At 34.9% G+C, this 26,474-nt stretch overlaps 1 protein-coding gene across 1 annotated transcript in view; it reads right to left on the reverse strand.

The window, feature by feature from the left end:
- Positions 1–873: 873 nt before the first annotated feature.
- Positions 874–26,474, reverse strand: part of ptchd4 (patched domain containing 4) — a 53,235-nt gene continuing 27,634 nt past the window's right edge. Inside the window, exon 3 of the mRNA XM_088625674.1 lies at positions 874–6,979. Within this exon, the coding sequence (XP_088481800.1) occupies positions 5,346–6,979 (1,634 nt within the window). The 3' untranslated portion in view covers positions 874–5,345. The remainder of the gene's footprint in view (positions 6,980–26,474) is intronic.

Raw genomic sequence — 26,474 nt, forward strand, 5'->3', positions numbered from 1 at the left:
ACTCTCTACTCTAACAAATCGGAATGTACTGAATGGTCTTTCACGATAACTTACTTTTGAAATTATTTTCCCAAGATGGTATTTTAAAATGCACTTTTTGTGGTAATACAAATAAAAAAAATCCAGAAACCATAAATAGGTGCATGATAAACAAGTAATAGTACAGGTAATAGTGTCGTCATATTCAGATTCACAAAAATTTAGAATGACTCTTATTGATACTTAAATCTTATCATCTATAATATAGAGAATATGTCTTCAAAATCTTTTTTTGAGATTATGTGAAGCACCTATTGAAAGGTTTAGTGCATTGCACTCATATTAGTCATAAGATTACAATACAGAGCAACAATGGTCAGTACTCTGAGAATTGATCAGGAAGCAAACTTCTGTAATGTTCACGATTTGGCTGCTTGTCTAAATAAGAGGCCATTTCAAGGTAAAGGAATTCAATTTCCTATATTTATTCCTAAATTTATTTGCTATTTTATTTTTTTCACTACTTAACTTGAACTGTTGTTAAGTGTAATCAAATGCCATGTCTTTAACACTTCCATTCCAAAATGACACAGAAGTGTTATACAGATTCTAATTCAATCTAACTTCTAACTTAATTCAAATTCTAACTCAATTTCCAACAGTACTGCTGTAATTGTTTCATTGTCAAGGTGACAAAAAGCGCAAGCAAGTACCTATATTATAAATTTCAGACGTGTATTCACTTGAAACGTAATACAATTTATGAAGCTCATTCTAGGTATAAACTATGAATTTAAGGAGTTATTTTGTAAATATATAATTACAAATAATCAGACATCACGTACCGGTACTGACTTATGATAATATGTTAAAAAGCAGTATAAAATGCTTCCCAGTGTAAAGCCAAAAAGCCCACTCAGTGACGGTGGTCTAATCTTTGAACATAAAGAGAGTCAACAGTTCATCACAGTAAATAAACTTTTTTTTTAAATCACATCAGTAAAATGTGTATATTTCAGTACTTAAAATATGCCACAATAAATGATGTTGAAACAAAACTCAAAAGTACTGTAAGTTTAGTGTATAACAGGTAAAATGACTTAAATAATTACATGTTGTACAATGGGTGGCATCACTCCCGCCAGTTCCCATTATTACTACACGGGTTCTGTTTAAAGAACTCCGGAAATCACTGAGATTCAAAATAAGGCTACAAAACGTTTTCAAGTCACATCACAAGAATATTTTTATAATACACCTCATAAATATGAAGCTGCCATTGCATCTCAGAGTATCCTATTACCAAAAGAAAAAATAAAATAATTAAACTCAGATTTGCTGTAATCTCTCTTTTAAAAATTGGGGTCTCAAGTCACACAAAAAAGAAATAAACATCCTGAATGAAATGGGTAAATTCTGTATTTCCACATTGAGAATATCATCAATACATAAGATTGCCTTAGTAGCTTTATGTTGTGCGAGGCTGCCAACCAAATTATTTTAAGGATTTGTTTTAACATATTTAGTACTTTACATTAGTGCATCCCAGTATTCACGTGGTTACAAGATTAATGCTAAGGCATAAACGAGTATGAAGCCAAAGAACATACTACATTTTCCAAGGGTCAACATTAGGATGTTTCTATTTCTTTGCTTGTTTGTGTACCACCAAGCAGAAATATGATACCTGAAGTAATCCAAAAAGGAATCTAATTATGCCACTTGCTTTGAGTAGTGTAGAGATTATATTTCGAAATGTATTATGTATTTCTATGTTTTGTAACGGAAGATGTAAGCCTCCCAACATTGTATGCATGCACATTCTGTACAATATGGTACAATTCCTCACACCTGAAGAAGGCCCCTCAGCCGAAACCTTGTGTTTTCTTTCTTCTCTTTTCAGCATGGAATAAACATATTACTTGTTCCTTTGCAGCCTACACATGCTGACGCAGCTACCCACCTGAACTACTGTACAATATACTGTATATGTACACCTGCTTCCATTTTCAAGCATTATCTTTCTCAAAATGTCTCAGAATTGTGATGACTTGTAGAACAGTAAAATGAGGTAGATGTTTAATGTTTTCATTTTGTTTTGCATTTTGCTTGACTGCATGTTATGCGTACCAAATTTTCACAGCACTTTTAGTAGATAGCTATTTAAAATAAACATATTTATTATCAGAATGGGACCACCCATTTTTTTCTTTTCTTAAATGTTTAAAATAAAGGTAAAAGTTGAGACTTTTTTATGCCCAAGATCATTAAAGTTTTTTTGTCTTTTTTCCTCATTACCACTATAGTGTCAACATTTCTGATGCTGAATGAATAAATATATAGTTTTTTTTTGATTAACTGAACCATTCAGATTGTTCTGGTCATAAAAGGTTAATATGCATTTCATTACTGTTTTTAAAGATGTAGACTGATTAGTATAAATTCAACTGGATGAAATGCAAAACATTCTGACATCAGAATAGTTTCTGAATTTAAATAATATAATGCAGGATGACATTCTTAAGTCTAATAGCAGAACTTCATAAATCATTTTTTTAGTCAATTCAAAATAGGTAATAATTACAAATGGTCACATTGTAGTATAATTTACAGGTATGTAATAGTTTGGAAAGGAAATCTAGAGGCACAAACAGATCATTATTTCCCTTGCAGTGTTTCCCTTACAGTGTGTAGTCATTTGTCCATTAAGTAGTTTAGTCACATTCTAATTAACATGATGAGATGATGGAATTTAAAGGGAAATATGATTATATTTAAACACCAAATAGATCTGAATATGTAAAATGTATCAAACTATAAAAATAAAAAATATATATTTTTTGAAGTGTGATAAACTGCGCCTGGTAGTTTACTGGAAAACATTGATGTTTATAAAGTGTAATTTGATCCTGTCAGGTTTTGTTTTTATATTTTCTCTTTTTTGCTTGTAGAAGTTTAATATATTTATAGGAACCTATAGGAGCCTAAGGCTTCACAGCCGAAGCGTTGTGTTTTCTCCTCTTTTCAGCATGGAAAAACCTATTACTTGTTCCTCTGCAGCCTACGCATGCTGACCCAGCTACCCACCAGAACTAATACATTTATATACTTTAATCAACTACTTGTTACTGAAAATTGGAGTATCTATTTCCAGGTCAAATTTGAAAGAACTTTTTAACGTAAAAAAAGCTTGGCAGAATAGCTTTAAACCTCATGGTCCTTTTCTTTGTCAAACATGAATTCTAGTTTTGAAAATGTTCTATATAAATAGTGTCTGCTTTGTCTTTTTAAAATATTATGATGATGATAAAAACATCATGTGTATAACTGAACAATGCTTTAATGATACCCTAAGAGAAAGTGTTATGCACAGTAGGAAGAGTTTGAACATCAATATTAAAACCAGATGTTGATATATTTTTTAAAATGTCCAAAACTCTAATTCTAAACACCAACTACAGTATATTTCTACTTTTAATTAATTTTCATTATGGTGTGCAATAATACATGCCAATTTAGAAGTCTTAATCTTTCATGTGTTATTACAGGCCTACTCCTTCTGAATTTTCAAAATTTTACTTTATTGCTTTACAAGTAGGAATTTAAGTATAAAATACAATTTCTTAGAAAAAATTATAAAGTCATATACAATTAATTTACATGTTTTAAAGTAATATTTCCTCTGCTGTTGGCTTGTAAATGTTAAATACTTTTGTATACTTTCTGTACAAAAAATTACAATAGATGCTTATGTCAAATGCTCACCTGTAGAGTATCCATTAAAAATGGAGAAAGAAAATATTTCTATTAGCTAAAATGACTACTTGCACTAAAGAGATTCATGCACACATCTTACATAGTGCCATGCATTCATAGTCAATTTGGGGATATATTAGTTTTCTCATATTAATAGTAAAATATCTGTCATGCTTTCCTGTTATAAACAAATGAAATCCGGCATCTATTAGAAATACAAATTACAGATGATAATCATCTGCCAGTGACAGATGTTGTAGTTATTCTACTCACATCTGTTTCTAATAATAATCATGAGATAAAAATAATGTAGGTTTTAATTTAAACTTAATTTATATAGTATATGACACATCATGTTTATTTTTAAGTTTAACTTATTTTTTAATATTAAATATGCCATTTTTGTTTTCTTTTTCAATCCTAAAAGAATGTTATGACAGACCTTGTAGTTCAATTTACATTGAATGAAGATAATTTGGTATTTTAGAACACCTGTAGAGTGTAATGATAAATTTGTTCAATGTAGGTCTTGTACAGTACATTGCAATGTTGTTCATCATTCATGAGTCTATTGAAAACCATATGAATTCATTTCTATTGCAGAACATAAAAACACACACAGAGTTCACTGTGCTAATGTCCAAGCACCCCACTGATTGCACAAATTTCAAGCCTCCTGTCTTGGTTATATTGTTATATAACTACTGCCTTTATCTTCCATAGGTTTCAAGCTTTCACAATAGTCTAATCTGGCACTCATATTTCTGTTGAGGCAATTAAGTAATACAATATGAGATGTTTGGGATCATCTTCACTGATGGATTATGGATTAAGCAGTTTAAACAAACCAAAAAGATTAGTTGAAGCTCAGTATCATTGCATTTTTAAAATGATTTTTCTGTTAGATCTTATCAGTAGTCTACAAACCCTAGTTCAACTAATGAAATGCATTAAGGCAAAGGAAATGCATTATGCTACAATACTTCTAATACAATTGTGTCAAAGAAGGATTAAAAAACAACATCATAAGATTCTTATACACATGCTAAAATAACAAAAAAATAAATGGACCATTAACCATAAAATGCATTCTGCTAATGTATCATCAGTTAAGGTGTATATCATGTTTTTTTCCCTCTTACTACAGTTCCTTTTTTCAAGCCCAGTACACTGTGTATGTTATATATGATTCACTTTTACTTTATATACTTGGATTATTACTTTTATATACGTACAGTACAACTGTGGAATGACATTTCTTAAAGAAGTTCTCTTAGGCTATGATAGGAGAAAGAAAATAATTAAAACCCAACAGCTTTAAAGGTATTAAGTGGAGAAAAATATTACACCAGGTATTTGTGTTGTTTATGATGAGTCAAATAATTACTTTTCACCTCTGTCGCAAGACTGTTCTATTCCTAAAGTTGAAACACTGGTGGATTATGAGAATTGACTTATTAAATACTATATGTTTGTTTTGTGAATTGGTCATTATAACATAGAAAAGGGCAACACTATTGCTCATAAACCCTGTGAAGTGCTGCATTTTAACCCCAGTTTTGAATGTGATATGCTCTATTGTTTTCCACTTGTTCTTCAACCACAATACGTCAAACATTGGTTACATGGTCAGGGTTATCTCGGACTTCAATGCATTCAATCTCTTCCCTTTCCTTTCTCTTTGCACGTTTCTTTTTCTTATGTCTCTTTTTGGATGGAGGAAAAAATGTTAAAAAAACAGGTAATATGACAAAGCAGTGTAGAACTGTGCAACCGGCAGTAAGAAGAGAACATTTAAACAGCGTAAAGGTCAAGTTTGAAGGCACAAACACTAAGGGCATCAAACCAATGAGAAAACAACATGTATTTTGCAAAATGGCTGATCCATGCTCCTCTAATGAGATCTTTATGCACTGAGTTCTTGTGTGCTCAGTGGCTAATACAAAAGTATAAAGATGGGGTGCACAGTGATCCATTGCAAAATTCAAAGTGTAAATAAGGCACAGAATAGATATGCTGTCCATGTCTACATTCCATAATGTCATTAAGCCAAGAACTCCCAGCTCTACTGAGGTTACTGTCAGTATCAACCAAAAGTTACCAAGAGGGTGAATCACTAAGAAGAATGTCAAAATTAAAACAATCAAGACACTAAATCCAGAGGTCAGGATTGGGGAAATGACAGAGGAACTGTATCGGTCCATAAACACAAAGGTAGGGTTAAACACTATAAATTTGATGCTATTGATGAGAGAAAGTGGCCTCAGTCTCTCCAACAATTCCAAAACCTCCTCTCTTGTTTTCTCTGTGGTTCTGGCTACCATGTACATCCTGGATGCAATGATATCAACCTCATTCACTGTTTTGGAAAAAATAATGTCGTCCTTAAAATGTTGAAATTGTGGTTTCCTTAAGAATGAACTCTGCAGGACAGTTATGAAGTCATTTTTGGTTGATGCGCTGATGTTAACAACTTTTAAATACTGAAAGTAATGATCAATCCAAGATATTTTATTAAACCCCTGACCTAAAGTCTTCAGATGATCTTGAACAGTGGTATTCCAATATTCTATTGGCTCATAAATATAGAACCCAATCACAGGACTGTAGTTGCTGAAATATTTTTGCTGTGTAAGAGCATAGGAGACGCTTGGTGAATCACTAGCTAAAAGGTTAATGATGTTTGACCCATCACTAATTTGTAAACATCCCATAAATGAAAATGATGCATAAATCAGGTATAATATCACAACAAAAGGCTTGACATAAGTATTTGTAATCCATTCCGTGTAGTGTTCTCGCAGAAAGTGCTGAATGAAGTGATTTTGATAAGGAATGCTGTCATGATGAGTGGAAATGTCATGCCCGTCACTCATCATGGTCTTGAACCAGGTGGGTTGCTTCTCTAGGTACTCTGCAGAAGGTATTTTACAGCAGAATACACTGTGATACCGGTTTTGCTCCAGCTGACCTGCAAAAACCAGGCAGGAGCCGTAAAAAGAAAAGACATAAAAGTAGTTCACAAGAATTGTAACACACATGTTCTGGCAGAATATTTTCACAGATTCAATGTTGGTGAAGGGGCTGGCTCCCATTCCAAAGGTAATGATGTACAGGGAACTGGTCATGGTGTAGCACACCATCACATCAGCAAAGGCATCTGCTACTCTTTCTTTGAAGGGCAGGTTTTCCCTTGTCCTTCTCCAACCAGCAAGAAGTTCAAAAACGCCTTTTGTTCCATGTCCTGAAACAACAACAAAAAATGTTATAATTACTTAATTATAATTTCGAATTACTTTTCTTGCAGAAGGAAAAGATGAAGGCAATACATGATATAATCCAAAGGATGACTGCATCTATTAATATATGTAAAACAAATTCCCATTTCACTCTACAGTGTATATGAACATGAATTACATGGATTGTAAAATTAATGTAAGTGTAACTGCAAGGACAAAATGGAGACGATCAATTTTCAATGAAAGGTTATGGTTTTGGGTTGGCATAGTGGTGCAGTAATTTCAGTAGCTTTGCTGCCTTGGAGCACTGGGGCCCTAGGTGCAGTTTAGGTGCTATCAGCATGGAGATTTTATGTTCTTTCCGTATTCATGTGAATTTCCTCACGATGCTCCAGTCTGCTCCCAAAATTAAAAGACATGCTGGTAGGTTAAATGACGTCTGTAAAAAATGGCCTTGGTGTGAGTTTGTGCATGTTTGTGTCTGTGTGTGCCTTGCAATGTACTGTTGTCCTATCCAGGGTGTTTTCCACCTTATGCCCATTGCTTGCCGGATTAGGTTCTGGTTCCCCCAGCGACCCTGTACTGGATATAAGAGTTTAGAAATGGATGGTTGGATTATTGGTTTGAAATGCTACTACCCAGTCAGCAGTCATATTTAAACAACCGGACATTTCAGCTTTGAGAGTCAGATTTTCTGTGATCTTTTCCTGATTGTAATGATGTGTACAAAATACCACCTAAGAACATATATTACAATTCATTGCTGATAATATAGTGCATACATTATTTGCATTTTGCTTTATTATCATGTTGCTCATTGTATTTATTTAACTGTTGGGAAGGCTCACATATTTTGGAGACAACTTCATATTGCAAATATCTGAATGACTGAACAGAAATCAATTGAGTTGGAGAGCTTCTTCTTTCCCCTCTGGTTATTTACACTTCATAATAATTTACACAAAAACAATGCCTCAGGGAAATACCAGAGAAAGAGCAGAGTGGACTGCAGCTTTGACCTGTTTCAATAGCTGCTGCCTATACTCATTTTTCTACTCTTACAGTAATGAAAATTGTAGCTCATGGTGTAAGCAGTCTTCCTATCTGGAACAGAAATCCTTATTGGCAATATTTAGAAAATGTTAATTAACTTTTATAGATTTACATATATTAGATGGAAAACAAATTGATTTTTGTCTTTCACTTTTATTAGACAACTTTCTAAATATAACTTCAATCAATTAGTGTCATTTAATTAAAAAAGTTAATTAATTAAAATTTTACTGGTCCACCTGGGAAAAAAGTGGATCAGATTGTACATGAACCAGTGGGACACCAATATAATCGAGAATAATATAGTGCCTTGGAAAAGTATGTATACCCCTTGCACAGTTCTCCATTTTGTTGCTTTAATGCTTGCAGTCATGGCACTTTGAACGAGCAAGTAATATTTGTTATATGCACAACTTAGTTCACATATTCAATCCAAAACCAAGAAGAAAGAAGTAAATTGTTGATTAATCCGAAAGAAAAATGGAAAACTCAGGATTACATAAGCATTCAAATCCTTTGCTGTAAGAAACCTAAATTAATTTATAGTTTAAAAATAATTTAATGATACAAGAGTTTTTAATTTACTAAAACAATTATAATTTGGAACAGCAAGTTACACAGGTCTTGAAACAACCAAACAAAATAAACATATGCTGCACACAGATTTTCTTGATACATTTATTGATACAACACAAAAAACTGCATAGCTACCCAACAACAATTTAATATATATATATATGTCTGAATTGATCTGACGTGGTAGAGAAGATTGATCATTTACTCAGGCATTGCAAAAATGATTTTCTAACGTCAACATTCAGTGTACATCAACTATAACATTTATTATTTATTTGTTATTCAATTACACAAAATGCGATACCATCAGAGGATCTGAATACTTTTGCAAGGCACTGTACTGCATGTTGTGAGAGTGCAGCTCTGTCTGGGCCACGTTCCCTAGAAAACGTTCCCTAGAAACCTAGACCAGTTGTAGCAGGTGTCAGTTGGAATAATATCTGAATTCTGGAATACAGAAGGCAGACCCTTTGTGTGCTGCACCCACCAGAGAAAGAAGGCCTGTGATGGATAGGGACTTTGAAAGGAAGTTAGTCAGGAACTCAAGAGGGAGCTTAGGCTTTTGTTTTTGTTTGGTTGTGGTATATTTTCTTTTTCTCTGCACTGTGTGTTTTTGAGCCTTGCAGCTGTGTGTTTAGTGTGTCTGCTGGTCTGGACCCACTCTATTTTAAAGATCCCATTATGACACACTCAATGGATTGTCACACTGTATAGAGTACTCAAGGAGTAATTCAACTACAGAACACTGAGCTCATACTGTTGCAGTCAGACCAGGTAAATATGCCAACACTAAACTTAAACCAAATAACCTTAATTCTCTTATTATATCAGCAATAATTTAAGGCCACTTCATTGCTAAGTAATTATAACCTGGCCTAACTGAAAAACATCTATGGAAGGATGACTAGAGAAAAAAAGTATTTTCTTTCAGAAAACAGGCAGGAAACAATGGGTGGTATGGATAGGACCTCAAATAAAAAATCATGTAGAAGCTAAAGAACTGAATAAAAAGACGCTACAAGCAGAAATTATATTGGTGGTATACAGTAACCTACAGGTTTCTATATACTCATATACTTATAATACAAGTTTCATAATTGGAAGGTAAAAAAAACCCGAAGGCTTTATGAGTGCAATGAGTCTGCAAATGGTAAACTGGAAACAGATGGATACCTAGTTGACAGTTATATTTTAAAATGTTTAATTCTTTTAAAAAAATATTCCTAAAATATGTAATTATGTGTCTAGGTAAATTGAGTAAATAATCTGAGAAAATAATAATTATTTAATGCAGAAATTAAGAAAAAATGTTAAAGAGCATTCTACAGACTATTCTGGCTTAAATCCCAATATTCAAAGACTGAAAAAGTACACTGAGCTACAGGTGAAAAATTATATTGCAACTATCAAAAAGGAGACAGAAGGTTATTGCAATGGTAGAAAACAAATATCCAAAACACTTATTCAGTACTATCAGGACAGTAAAAAACAGTAAAAGGTTAAATAAATAGTTTGAGACAAAAAGGGATTAATAATAGAAGATTTAAAAGAAACCATAACAATGCTAAATTCCTATTTTCATATAAAGGTTTTACATGAGATGGCAATAAAATGTCCCATGTTATAGAAGAATTTCCATCAGTACTGGGTAAATTTAACACAACTGATATTCCAGTTGCGCAACTCCACAGTAATTTCAGGCTTTAATAGGATATTTCAATTCTCACTACAGATGAAAGATGAAAGCAGAAATTGGATAACAGCATATGTAATGCCAACTGCTAAAACGTGGGCACTATGGTATATGACCCAATACACTAAGACTTCTAGAAAGGCTATGATCATAGATGAAGAGTGGGGAAATTGTACGTCTGAAATAATCTTACAGAAATAAATGCATTACAAGAAAAATTCTCTCTGGATTCCAAGACTCAACTTGGTTAAAATCGACTATATGTTAAAACCTCCTGTGGGTCCCATGATAAAGTTTTCAAGGTAAGGGAAGTTTAGATTTCATTCAGAAAGAGTAATAATGCAACAAGTTCCTTCTACAGACAAATAGTGGAGAGTAAACGTAACAGAGTCAACTCCAGCATCCAACAGGGCTGTATTCCATTTGTCTTGCTTTGCTTTTGTGCGTATGTGGCAGCCTCTGAATGTTAATTCATACTTATCATTGAAAATTGTGAGTAATCCATACTGCATGTCAGGAAATTCATATATTTATTACTTACTGTATGCTAGTTTGTTTAATAAGTCCACAGTACAGTGTTGAGAAATGAATGTATTTATGGTATACATTTAAAAATTATTTTAAATTAAAGTAATTCTCTTATTTATTTACTGTACTATATATGTAAGTATATGTTATACTAATACTATTCTAATTATAGGGATTTAAAACGTTTCATTCATTGTTATTTTATTTCTCCCCTCTTATATAATAAAAAAAGTTTCCTTTCTTACTGTACTTTATCGACTTCTATATGTAACTGCTGTTATATTCTTTATTCCTCTCTACCTCTCTCCATTATACACATTCTCGGGGACAAGTTCTTAAGAAGAGTTATAATATGGTAGTCCGTATTAAAAAGAATAGTATGCATGTCTACAGACATCTGGAAAATTGGTTGCCACACCGGAGCTAATTCTCTTGCAAAGAACTTCACAATTATATTTTCAGGACCAGTTCCCTTAACATTTGTACACTGGAAAGTACTCACGACTTGATCATCATTAATGATAACCCTGTCTGAACTGTTAAGACAGTATATGACTCTCAGTCCTAATTTCTAATTTGAATTTGAAAAGAAGGTTTTGGATTGATTTTGTCAAACCCTTCCAGAATATGGATTGTTGTTGATTTTTTAACTGATTTTCAATTACACATTGCATTTGTTCTAAGCAAGACAATTTCAATGAAAATATGATCATCAACATATCCTTGATTGAATGTCTAGTTAAAATGTATTTAAGATTAAATTTTTAAGTAGAAAGTAAACATTTCCATCTGTCCATTTTATAACCATCATATTAGGTATCCAGAGGAGCTGCTGCATACAGTATCTTCACAAGCAGTGGTGCAAAGCAGAACACACACTAGATGGGGCACCGGTCCATCACTGGGAGAAAATTTTTCAACAGGCCAATTAATCTACCAGCATGTGTTTAGATTGTGGGAATAGCCGGAGGAAACCCACACAAACATGGGAGGAATATATGAGATCCATACAGACAGCACCCCAGCTCTGCAAGGCAGTAATGACTAACCACTGTGCTACTGTGCCACCCAAAAGGAAACTTTTATAAATAAGAAAATCGATCACTTTATGAGTAATAATAAAGTAATTATCATCCAGTAATGATTGCTCACTATTTTATTGCACACAGATGGAGGCCCAATTCAACTAATTGCATTACACGTTAAAGTAATTTTGTGCAACTAAACTTTAATTAGTTTGCCATAAAATGGAACTGATCAATTTTTATTAAGGCAGAAAAAATCCTGAATACTTATGCAATCAGCATATTTTAGTTTTGGATTTTCCTGTGCAAGTTTTGCTGATATTTAACTCCATACACCCATGTGTTCAGTTCGATAATTCAAGTTTGAATTGAAAATATTCAGTTGAAAAATGTGTATATAATTAATTCAACAATCTGAAGACTGGTAATAGCAATGTTTCCTGGCTTTCTTGATTTGTTTTTTATGGGGGGTAAAAAAATGAAATTCAGACTGATTGAAAAATGAAAAAAGTGCATGTTGTAATGCCTTTATGGCAAGACCTTCTTCCTAAAAGATTAGTCAGGAATAAATTTGCTCATGTGTATCAGCACCATTTCCGCCCTCCAGGAATAAGTTTCGTTTGCTAATAATTTTAAGATGAATGATTACAGAGGTATGTAAAACATTTTATTTAAATTGTGGAATAGCCATATAAAGACTTTAATTCTACAATAACTAAATATAAAACAACTGGACATGCAGGTGAAAATGAACCTTTTTTTGACAGAGAATATTTAACGCAAAATTAAACTCCCAAAACTTTTTTTTTTAAAAGTTAATATAATTAAAAAGATGTATACTTTGCTTGGATGTTAACCAAGTATGAAAATTATTTGTATTTAGTGCTTAAAAATAACTGAAAAGCATCAGTTAGTAAAAACCCTTTTAACAGACAGAAACCTAATAAAGTCCACAGAGCACTTTAAATACTTGGACAAAAATACCTGGCCTTCATACATACACAATGAAACATCTCTGCAATGAGCATATCCCCTTTTCTGAGAGTTCAGTTAAAGGTGCAGTCCCTAAATCAACCACCTTATGCTGCACTGAACAAACAAATAAGACTTGAATAACAACAGAAAAAATAATAAGTGATAGTGTACTTCACGTCACTTTGAATTTGTATTGTTCTCTTAACAAAATACATATTTTATATTTTAATATACTAATGCCCTTCAAAAGCATAATGGTACTGCAGACCATGACAAGGCAGGGAGCCTCCAGAATACAGCAACAAGGTCACAGACATTAGAAGGTAAACATTTTAAACATGCAGGGGGGGTGAAGGAAGGGTGATGAATCATATCCAGCAGGTTGGCACTGTTTATATCAGAAGAGTTACCCTATACAATACATTCCATATGGTTTAATGAATGGCCCTGGAAGTGAGGGAACAAAGAACTGTAACTGTGAAAGTTAGATCTTAGTCTTTATACAGTACACAGTAGGAGTAAAAAAAGTGCCTAGAAAATGGCTATTTAAATATATCTATTGTGTTTAGTGAAATCAACTACCTGGTAAATGACTGGCATAAAATATCGATTTATATTTTCTGATTATACATGATTTAAAGAATATATGAAATTGAGTCAGCAGATGTTACTTTTGTCTGGTAAAATGATTTAAAATGACTGTCTCTTGAGGGACTCTCTGGAAATGAGAAGTTGTACTTCTTATTACAGTGTGTATTCTAGACAGGTAGAGTGGTTGTCAGAAAAAAAGAAGGCAGTTTGTTATTAGTCTCTGTGGATCATTCTAGGCAGAGCGCACCATGAAAAACCTGGAAAAAAAACTGAAGTACTGTCTGGCTATAATGCTTCAGCATTCCTCTGACTATAACACCAATGAATCATTAAACAATTTTGCCATTACAGAATTGCGGAGGCAGAAAACATATTTTCCATATGGCAATAATGAAAAATCAATCACCAAAAGCAGGGGCTTACCTAATCAACTTCATGTTTTTTCAAAAAAAAAACAGGCGGCTGTTGGTCCTATTTATTGACTTTGATTTTATGTTTTTCCTATGACTCTCAAAGATGTGATGTGTTATATAACCTTTGTATATCTACATTGTCTGTCATTTCTTTGTATAGATGTTTGAAATGTAATTTTCCACTTCATTGCCACTGTGAAATCTTCACTAATGTGAATTTAAACTTAAAAGTTACCCAACTGCTAAATTAATACATTAATAAACACTGACACTAAAGTATCACAGCACATGTTCTGTGGAAACTAAAAAAAAAAACCTTCACCCTTCACCCGTTAATAAGTAGCACCTGCTACAGCCCACTTTAATGTATATTTGGAAGTTATGCTTTCTCAGTCAGTTCACAATTTCATTAAGGCAAAAAAATCCTATACACAGTAAATAACAAGACAGGTTTTAAATAAAATGAGTAAAAAAGATCATTAAAAAAATCCTCTTGTTACACCCTGTTATCATGTTGGATTGCAAAGGTTTAACGGGTATAAGCCTAGGGATACGAATGTAGTCTAAGCAAATGGAATGGTGACTCATAGGGATAATATTGTAGGATAATTGCCAAATGTCATGGAGTGCTTTCTTTTCTATACTTTCTCTTCTTTGTTTTTCTTCCTTTGTTTCAGGTCTGCTCCAAACCTAGACTGTATGGAATTTGGCGAGCGTCTGGGCAAACTGTTAAGGATTCGGCAAGTGAAACCAAAACAAAGTAATGAACCCATTTGCAGGAGCTTATTAAGCCTAGCCGTGATCCAAAAAACAGTAGTCGAAGAAATGAGCCGAGAGTCCAGGGGAAGCCAGAGATCCAAACAGGGAGAGAGTAACTGAAGCCAGACCGTAATCCAAAAAAATGTAGTCGAAGGGAAAATCCAAAGTCCGAAAACCAACAAAGTAACAAAGAGAAGGAAGGCGTAGCGCAACAAAGAAGCTCGAATGGAAAACCAATACTGAGCGAGGAGGTAGGGAAAGACTAGTGTTTAAATACAAGATGAGACGGAGGTGTGGTGGTAAATACGTACACTAATAGGTAGACTAATGAACTAAGACTATGCCTTCTTCTGCCTCTTCCGTTGCCGGGAGGAAGGGATCGTAACACAAACTGTGTGAGTCTGTGAAAATTGCTACCCTTGTGCTAATCATATTAAGAAATAATAAGAATACACCTTAATACAGGGAGCAGATTCAGATACAGAAACATCAATATTCTGGTAGAGCCTCCTCAGATCTGGAAACAGTCACATTTATCTTGGTTCTCTTTCCCTTGGACAGGCTACTTTTATTTAACAGATTTCAGCTGAGTAGCATTGGGATCCAAGAAAAAGTATCTCTTTTATGTATATTTTTAAGTATACAGTGTTTATGGATTAAGTTCTTTACAAGTAAAACATACCTAATATATTATTTTAGCTTACAATTGTACTTTTTAGAACCATTTACAGATGCAGATATGTATAACGAGCATCACAACTACTGTCAGCTGTATGCAAGATGTTGTATATGTCGCCACTGATGTCAGCAGATGTCGCCACTGCTCTACACACTACCCTCTCACACCTAGACAAGAAAGAAAAATGTCCTAGGTGTCAACATCACAGACAATCTAACCTGGACCCACCACACCAACCTCATAGCCAAGACAGCATGGGAGCGCCTATTCTTTCTCCGCAGACTAAAGAAGCTCGGCATGCCATCAAACATCCTAACAAATCTTTACAGGTGCACCACTGAAAGCTTCCTAACCAGCTGCAGCACTGCCCTAGAATGCAAGGTAGTCCAGAGGGTGGTGAAACTAGCACAAAACACTACCTGCTGAGCGCTACCGAACATAGATGATATCCACTCTGTTAGATGCCTCAACAAGGCTGGGTTTATTCTTAGGGACCCCAGTCACCCTAACCACAATCTTGCTCTCTCTGCTACCATCTGGAAAATGATACTGAAGTATACAGATCAAGACCACCAGGTTTCGTAACACCTTCTTCCCCCAGGCAGTAAGACTGCTAAACAGCAAATCACAGCAGATGCCTGCAATTACCTCATTGAACTGACAGGAGCACCGGCACCCTCCTGTCACTTGCACTCTCAGGACTCATCTCAGCACTAAATACCTCCTATCCTTGTGTTACTTTTGCACAATCTGTAAATTGTATTGTAAATTGCAATTGTGTGCGATTTATTGTATCCTATTTTTTTTCTTTTCATTAATCTAATCCCTATAACTTCCTGTCCTTCTACTCTTCTATCCCTCTTAACGATACCGCGGACAAAACATTTAATTGCCGACAAAACCACTGTATGCTGTTCTGTGCATTGATAAATAAACCTTGATTGATTGATTGTATACTGCGATGCCAAATTGAGTGTTTAGCAACCCAAAAAACCTTGTAGTGTATTTATTCTGTTTTAAATTTGAACATCAGGAAAACAGAATATATGTGTTATCTCATGTATGATTATTTCATTTATGATTCACAAATTTTTGCGAATTTTCCTGTAAAATCCAACCAACCTACCAGTATGTCTTTGGACTGTAGAAGCAAACCAGACTCCCTGGAAGACACCCATGTGAACACGGGAACATGCAAACTCCATGCAAATTTTACCCCAAGAACTGAATTCAGGGCCAGAGAGCAGCAAGAATCTATCAATTCTGTATAGACTGTTTCTAAGTTCACTGGGGAACTTTTAGTCTCCTTGGGATGGTGTCTATTGAATTGTTGAGGTAGGGGAGAGCTGCTCTGACTTCGTTCTTCCTTCTAAGATTCCCCTCTTAAGAGATTTGTGTGTACTGTACTGTATATATACATTCTTTGCTTTGTGTACAACGTCCTGTATTTAATGTTTGTTTTAAGTTCAGTTAATATTGTGACACTCTTGTTGGGTATATATAAAAAGGAATGGGAGCACAGATATTATATGGCCATTGTTGATGGTAACATAAGATGCCCAAGGAAGATATCTTGTTGCTCTCTGGTTTGGACTTTATTAGGGTAAGCCTGTGTTAGTTAAAATTTAAGATTATTTTCTGTTCCCTGCTCTGCAAAGTGTTCCTTGGGTAATGTCTGTCAACATATCTGAACTGTTTTGATCTGGTTTTCTTGGCTCATGTATTAATTCATGAGTGTGTTTATCATCACAATTGTTTGTATTGGACCTTTTGTGAATTGTGGTTTCAGTGATATTATAATGCATGTTTATATTGGTCAAATGATACAGATTTATACACCTACACTTTAACTGTTGAAAATAAACCTTGTGAGTTTGATTGCAGTGTCCTTTCTCTGTCATTGAGACCAAAGTTGCTCAACCAATCAAAAAAAAAACTGTACTTTTTGAAGGCCCAGGCTATTGAATTGAGAGGTCCTAGACTTCTATGAAAATTCTGATTTATTTCCCTGTAGCCTCACAAAACATGATCAACAGCAAGAAATATAAATTAAAGTTTGTTTTTCCCTCCTAAAACATAAACTGTGCTTCCTGAATACAAATGTAGAACAGTAGACAAAAGCTCTGTGGAATACAGAACTGCTGCCACCACCAGCTGTGGCCTTTACTTCTAATCGGACCACCATGTAACACTGTGAGGAATGTCACAATGGCAAGTCAGTGAGAAAGAGAGGCCAACTTGTCTCTTATTGAAACAGAGCTGATAGAGGCAATTACAATTACAATTAAAATATAACCAAAAAAATAACATGCATAAAGATAAATCATTTAAATTTCAAATACTAAATTCAGTTATATGATGGCAGCAAAATCTTCCTCCACCAAAACAGTACAATAAAATAACTCCATTGTTTCTGCACTTGGGAGCAAATCCATTGTCCATTAATCCTGAGGGAATATGTTAAATTCCAATCCAAGATGAATATTACATACAAACTAAACATTAATCTAAAACTGTTGAAACTGATTAGATGACTCTGTTAATTTAACTCACTAGAACCAGTTTATGATTTTGTTGTCTCAAAGCTCTCAGCAATGTTGACTGTTTCATTCATTGCAAAAAATACAAAAGTCAAGTCTAAATCAGGCTGAAGGCTGCCAAAATCTAAACTGATTTCACTAGGTTGAGGCAATAAGACGGAAAAACAACCAGTGCCATTTTCTTATTTTGTCTGTTTTCAGTTGGGGTGTGACTCAAGATTTAGATTTAATCAGGACCCAAATGTACAACCTTGACCTTATCAGTCCACATTAACATAAGTCTTGCAGCTACTCTCTGCTTTATCTAGAGTGTAAACTGGACTCCAGCTTTAAGCTAAGGCAAAGTTAACCCGATTTTGGTGGTGCAGAAACTAGTGACACCTCTTTCTTCTTTTTATACAATGCAAGGTGTTAAAAACATAACTGGACACTAGACTGGAATAATGATACTTTGGTTTAGATATTTTAAGTAAAATATGTAGCTTTAATAAACTGAATCACTTTTGAATCTATTTTGTGCTCTCCATGTTGTTTTAGTATTGAAAAATTATTAAAGACATTACCTACAGTAAGAAGTTCATCCTCCAAAGGTAAGAAGGTATTCTTTATAAATTTCAAGCAGCTTTCCTGAATGCTATATGAGATCTGGTCTGATGGCATTAAATTAATTTTTATTAATAATCTGAAACCATTTTGTATCTTGAGCAATGATAAGCCTTCAAAACAATCTCTCTTTTCTATAGAAAACTCATATTGAAGTTTGAATGGAATATTCTGTATGTACATCAATAAGACATGTACAGTACGATTTGACAAAAATCACAGAAGACTAACATTCTTAAACCTCTAGATTTAAGCACTTAAAAACTAAAAACACTAATACACTGAGGATAGGATAGATGGTAGATCATATTAACTGCTGGAGAGATAAACAGACAATTGCAATGCTTCCTGCACAAAACATAAAACCAGAGGAGAAATCTTAAATTAAATTGAAACTATTACAGGCTTTTATTTGAAAGCCTATTATTAAGCAAATGGGAAAATAAAATAAAATGGCATTCTGGGCTGCACAGTGGTATAGTGGTTAGCATCGCTGCCTCACAGTACTGGGGCCCTGGGTTCAATTGCTGGGGTGCTGTTTGTATGGAGTTTGTTACCCTCATGGTTGTGTGGGTTTCCTGCAGGTGCTCTGGCTGCTTCCCATAGCCTAAAGACATTATGGTAGGTTAACTGGCTTCTGTGAGAACGTCATCCTAGAGTGAGTTCATTCGTTTACAGTATGTGTGCTGTGATGGACTGGTGTCCTGTCCAGAGTATATTTTGCCTTGTGCCTGTTGCTTGCTGTGTTGGGTTTCAGCTTCCCCTCGACCCTATAGTGGATTAAGCACTTAAAAATGGATGCACTGATCGAAACTGCATTCAAAACATGTTTCTTTTGAATAAAAAACGGCAAGAACCTCTACCTACAGTAGAATGAGAACTTTTTTAAAAACCTAAATCAATGAAGAAGGGAACATATAAAATGACATAATGCATAAACAAGCATAGATTAAAAACAAAACAAGAGCAAGTAAATCTAATAATCAGCATTTAATTAAAATAAAACTTATTTTTTTCCTGCAGCTGCACTGTTTTGCTCTGACTGCAATAAAAAATGCTTTATAATTATTTTTCTGCAGAAAAAACTTGGCATTGGAAATGAATGGAACCAAATGTTGACTTAACAGATTTCCTTCTGCCAAGGCTGTGCTAATTCCCCGGTGATTGTTAAGCATGTTATTATATTTACATAGGATTGATCACATCAATAAAATTGCTTTGTATTTGATTAATAAACCTCCAGCTCCATGCACAAAATACAATCCAAGCGACTAGGATATTGTTAATTCATGGACATTTTCCACCGAGTCACCACAGACCTCACAGTGGCATTCCTCCTTTGCTGGCTGCTCAGTTTGAAAGGACAGTTTGATCTAGACAATGTCAGAGTAGTACTACTCTAATATCGATTTCTGCATTCTTAAAAGAACATTTAATGTCCTTTAACTTTTTTATACTGCTCTCCTGCAAATGTTTCCCTGACTTGTTTTGAAATCTCCTTGTTTCTCCCCTCCCATGGGGTCTTTGCTTGAAATCTACTACCTAACTGAGGGACTTTACAGAAAAATAATGTGAACCGCTATTTACTGTATACTCACAGAAAAGCCATTCAACTGTGTGACTTGTCAAAGTAATTTAGTGCACCTGTACTAATTAAGGTGTGCCATACCAAAAAGTGAATTCTTATGTAGTTAAGATTTTAGTTTTTCTTTGCAGTTTTTGCTAATGTTTTAATTTGTTGCTTAAGCATTCAGGTTTTGAATAAAATGTTCCCTTTAAAAATGCATACAGTACACATCAGTTGTAATTCAACAAAATAAGATTTGAAACAGTAGATTTCCTGTCAGTAGTGGCTGCCAAAGGTTGGTTATTATTAGATTATTGGTGAAAGATTAGTGTTCAGATTCTCACATAGGTTTTAATTAGCTGTGGTTTAGTGTTTTAAAAGTGATTTCAGTGTGGTAGCGGCAATTGTTTCTTTAAAGAAAGCATATAGGGCACTTGGCTAATGTTAATAAGTAGAGAGAAAGGATGTATCTCTAGAGTAGGACGGCGGTTTTCAGTTTTTTTATGTAAATACTGAAAACTGCAGTAAAGCTTACATTATTACTTTGGACATTTTGGGCTTTTCGCATGTACAGTACATATCCCTGGAATTGTTTTAGCTAGGGATGGGGTACAGTATATTCAATCCATAAAATTACAAATGCACTTTTGTACACACTAAAATAAGCTATGTTTATTTACCATAAGCATGTGCGTCAGCTGTATTTACTAACTTGGGCCCTTTTTCGCTCAGTGTTGTCATTGATTCCCTTTGCAATTTGTTTATACCATACTTTGGATTCTGTTCAAGTGATCACTTTGACTTGCTCCCTGACTCCACAGAAAGAGACTGTGAACTCAGTGCGTGGATGGTAAAAAGAGTTTTTTTTTCATCTTTGGCCTGCAGATGTACAGTATATTGAAGGTCACAGCCCTGGTCAAAGAACAATGATCTGATGAAGGAGGGTTTGGTACTTATTGATTGGCTTATCTACCACATTCACTGGGATTTACTACTTATTGATTACAGCTAGAAATGTGAACAAACGGCTCAGGTTTGTGGCCATACTCTCTATAAATAGCATGCAAAGCAATCTCCTAATTTATCCGTGGCTGTGTTGTTCCCTTTTCATTTAAATTAATTTATAACAAACACAATGGTGCCTTGTAACATACAAAAATAAGGTCTCTGAAGTATTTGCAGTTTCCACAATATTTGAAATACGGAAGCTACATTCTATAGTTATTAATATGATAGATTTACTGTATATCCCTTAACTATGTGCATCTGGTTGCTATCTTATTCTTTCTTTCCATTTTTTACTCCATAATCATATGCAATTAATAAGGTCTTTACTCTGTTTCTTGAATCTTAAAAGATTTTTGTTAAGTGCAATGAATTTACATTTTAATTTTTCTTTTCCTCTTCAATATGCCCTTTTCTGACATTTTTTTCGTCTTGAAAGTTTTATGTATATTAATAGGAGTATTCCTTCTATAAAATCCATTGCAACAGAATTTCAGTGGATGTGATAACAGCCTGAGGTGTGAGTCATGCACACCTCTTTTATAAGTAATTGATGCAAAAAGGGAAAGCCCCTTTCTAGCTCCTTCACATGAAATTCTCTTTAGATTGTATAAAATATCAAATGCAGCTTGCCACTGCTCTCATGAATATAGATGAAAATAGAGATCAGAAGGAAACATGCCTTTTATATATACCTCTCAAAGCTCTCTAAGTAGAACATTTGGTGTTCCAATCATTGCCAAGAGAAGAAAAAGTAAAAAAAAAAGAAACAATGTTTAGGCTGTTGATCCTTCTTCTTTTTCAGAGTGTGGAATTAACTTTCATTTGTTACTTTGCACTCAACGCATGCTGATGCAACTCCCCACTCAAAGCTCTTACTGTAAAGTATATATCTGCTTATTTGGAATATGTTGTTCATCAGGGATATTGTGAATTGATATTTAAAAAGAATAGCAACCATTAATGTGAAATTGCAAATTGAAATTGATTACTGATTTTGGGATGTCTGCCATTACTGCAACTTTATTCCATTTTACTTTGATCAAAATCCTTTCTGCATTTTCAAGGTAAAAAAAGCTTTTAAACCTACTTTTTAACACAGTCTTTGTTTAAATAAGTATTACATATATGTTTATTTTTAACAGTATAATTGTAGATATATCTTACAAGGAACACTATTCAGTGTTATTCATGAGAAGATAAGAAAACTCTATAGTACTGCTGGAACTTGATCATGGGGCATATTATTATTAACTGGAACGTGGGGCACATTATTATTGTCTTATATTGTAAACACCTCTACAAAATATTGATTTCGTGTGTTAATTATATATTTATAAACTTCTATTATTATTCCCCTGTGATTTCAGAAACAACTCTAGCTTTTTAGTGTACTACACTAGTGTTTTGGATTATTTTTTGTCTCTATTTCAAATTTTATTTTTGGTCTACCTGTTTTTTTAATCGTGGACTATTTTATGCAATCTGTGGCTTGATGTTTTCTTTCCAGTTTTTTCCTACTTTCTCCACTAATTCATTTAGACTTCTCGTTTTAAGAATTAATTTGATTTAAGCCTTTAACGCTATGTTTTTGAAGTATAATCATCCTTCTTCCACTGACTCTGTATCCATGTTCTCATTTCACTTACAGTATTTCCCTGTAAGCTCTGTTTCATTCCATTAATTTTATACAGCTGTCCACTTGTGTCATCTGGTCCGCAGTTGCCCTGGGAAATTGAGAACATCCTCACAAGGGCTCAGGGTTTTTCATGATGCTCCACTGCAGCTGGATCTCCTTTTCTACTCAGGCCCTCAATAATTCAATCTTCCCTTTTCCCTAAAAAGTTTAAAAGTACCTCTGAAGTGGCAATTCATCATTAACTGTTCACTTCCATTTCACCCAATCTCCAGTTTCCTCTGAATGATTCTTCAGTGGTCTTCATTCCATGTAGTTCCATTCCGTCTGGAAGCCCGGACCTTTTTCCAGTTGCCTCATCCTTGCCACTACCCAGCTCCATTCCTGTGCAGCTTCATTCATCTAGAATTCCAACTCATCTATTGTTCTGCCAGGAAACCCAGTGCTCACCATGGACTGTCTGCATCCTTCACTCTGCTGGGCATTCAATGCTCACCGTGGACTGCTTCCATCTAGCTGCCAACTCAGTCATCACTCCATGCAGTCCTATCCCACCTGGAGCTCCAGAACTGCTTCTGACTCAGTCATCACTCTGTGCAGTCTCTCCCTGGCATCCCAGTTTAGCCACTGGATCTGTGCAGTCTCTTTTGACTCCTGAGCCCAGACATCGCTGATCAGCCTCCTATCTACAGTAGGAGCTCTGTTCACCTGCTATATGTTAATGTGTTAAATACTTGTTGGGTTTAAACTGAAAATGCCACTGCAGACATTGTGCTCCTAGAATAATTTCACAGAATCATTAGCTTGCCTTTTCCTATGATATTTGCTCCAAGATGGACTACAGTATTATAACTGGTTCCAATCCAACTCAGGGAAGCAACACATAAAACATTACTCCCTATTGCTCATGCACATAGCACTATGTCTCTAACTGAATCCATCACTATCACAATCTTCCTCTTATAGAGAGGGAGAGAGTCAGTCCCTGGGCCCGATCAGTCTTTCCAATTTCCTGGGACTGGGATGTCAGTCCCAGAACCATCTCCTTCACTAAGACTTGGAAATCTTTGGACGCAGCAAAAGAAGAGGATGCCACTCCTGTTCAGTATGTGCACCCTTCCCTTCAGCAGCAGGCTACTGCATTCACTTATCTCTCCACTGGTCTGAAAACCCCTGCACCCTTTCTCTCTAACTTCTTAAGTTAGATTAATAAATATTTCTATTAACACATCCCAACTTAAATAATTAATTTCACTACCTTTTATAAATGGAGACTGTGTAAAACATCAGAAGACAATTAAATTAGCTGTACGTCAGATATTTATATATTATTATAATATATACAGTATATCAGATGGTAGTGAGAAACGATAGCAACAGACTATTAAAACAAACTATGTTAGATCCCCCTCATCAATAATTTATACCTTCTATTAAGTCTCTAGTAGTAGGCTAATTGTAATAGCAGCCTCTTTTGTAAGCCTGCCTGTCATATATCCTCTGGATATATATGGGAATGTCATATGTCGTAGAGAACATCAACATGCCATAGACAATAGGGCAATAAGGTAGGCCAGAGGGTGTTAGCTCATATACACATTAATCAACATTCTCCATGAGCTATTACTTAGATATGTTTGAGGCTACAAGTCCCTGTTCTTTCCTGTACAAACTGGGCAGTGACTCTCAAGGTTCATACACTTTTCTGGTCTTCATTCAGCTTTTCAGAAGATATCAGTGCTTTTTTGGCATTAGAAAGTTCCATTAAGAGATCCTGGATTTTATTTTTGATTCATTCTTTAGGAGATTCTCACTCACTAGTTTCCTACTGGTTAGATTTCAGCAAGAGTTCTGCAGAGACGATCTTGATCTTGATGATTTTTTCCAGTTAGGGCTTGGCTGAATTGGGACTGCACATTTCCCCGTGTACCCCATTTCTTTACTGCCTTGCCAGAGCTCAGAGAGTGTGGCCATCCCCTGCTAGGCCTTTTCCAGCTCTGCCTAGGCTATAAGACTTTTCCTAGCTCACCTCTTTCAATCATTTCTAAAGTCAGGGTTTTCTCATTGCTTTCACAGTCGGCCATCATAGACTCACACTTCTACTTCTTTTCACAATTTAATTTGGTACACTCATAATTTTTTTAGTTCTACACTTTGCCGGATTTTTGTCTGGTATTGCACTGGAGAACATGATGCAGAGTAGCATTCTGCCATTGTAGTAGGATTAACAGTGCCACCACTACCATCTTCCAGCAGACGGTCAACATCTGTTGGATCTCATACAGTATGCTCATGACTCCTTAGGTTTGGTTTCCATTTTGTAACTTTCCTGTTTGGGCATTCAGCCCCTCTAAGAACTTAATAAATCAAGCTTATCCCCCCTTCCACAGGCTCAGACTACACTGGGGTTGGGATGTATTTCTTCTGTACTTCTGTTTTTTTTTTCTTTTCCTTGGACAGGGGAATTTTGCTACTACTTTAGCCACCCCTGAGAAGGCTGTGGTGTATTTGGTTCTCAGATTACATCAAATTAGGTTAGCAGTGCCTGCCATGACCAGACACCTCACAGTTACTACATCAACCAAGGTCCCTTTTAAAAGGATTGGGTCTCATCACTCATGACTTCTCTGAAACTTCAGAGGGTTCATACCCCCAAAATCTGTTTTCTATATTGCTAGCTTATAAGCATATTGCAGGTTTCAAAAAGAAAATGGAAGAGAAAGAAATGTTCAGGAGCACCTCTTAGTGGACCTTTCTACACAAGATCTATCTCCTAGGGTTTAGTACCAATTTGTGATTGAGATTGTGATCTACAAATTAAGAAACTTTAAAAATGTCCATTAGTACTATGCACATCTTTATAAAGCAAAAACTCCATGTACTGTATGCACATTTCTAGCCCCATCACCAATAATCCTATACTTAAATAACTGACACCTAGCTGTCCATTTACATAAATTATGAGTTACAGGGGTGGACAAAATAATGGAAACACCTAATGAAAAAGGATCTGTATTCTGAAGTAAACTGAATTGCAATTAAAAATGACGCTTTTTTATTGATTTCAATACTGATTGCCAATTGCCAATGGAGAAATCCAGCAGATTTTGAAAGAAGTGAAGTAGCTGGTGCCTGAAATGTAGATGAATCATTCATAGAAAGGGCTAAATTATTTAAAGGGAACAGAGTCAAACACAGGCATGCACCAACCAAGGGATAAAAACAGGACAGAGGAACAAATGTTGCAAATTAAATCTCAATAGACATGGATAGATGGACCCTTTAACAGGATATTGACCACATCTTAATATTGACCACAGAACTGAAATCTATACCTTCATAACCCAGTCTCATCTATGGCTGGCATTCTTAAACTGCTTCTAACCAAGGCTAATGCGCAGCAACACATAACTTGGTATAATGAGCTCAAAACCTGGAAATCTGATCAGTGGAAGAAAGAAATACGGCCTTATGGCTTTCACTCTTTTTGTACATCTAGATGGGTTTATGTTCTGAGAAAGCCAAAAGAGGCCTTCAACCCATACTGCCATGTTTGACTATACCCATGTTAAACATGGTGGTGGATCTCTCATGATATGGGAAGCAATCTCAAGGGAATCATTGCATCCAATTATTACTCTGCACAGTAGACTTTTGGCCAAGAAATACAAAGTCATTTTAGGTGACCAGATACATCTCATGTTGCATTGTTTCCTCAAAATGTTCCTATATTACAAGACAATAAAGCCAACATACACACTGGTAAATGGATTCAAGAGTTGTTTCCTAAACACCAGGATGAACTTAAATACCTTTCATGGGCTCCCAATGGGAAGTTCTGGAATGCACAGTGTTAA

The sequence above is a fragment of the Lepisosteus platostomus genome, chromosome 3 (genome assembly GCF_059453375.1).
Source record: "Lepisosteus platostomus isolate fLepPlt1 chromosome 3, fLepPlt1.hap1, whole genome shotgun sequence".
NCBI lineage: Eukaryota > Metazoa > Chordata > Actinopteri > Semionotiformes > Lepisosteidae > Lepisosteus > Lepisosteus platostomus.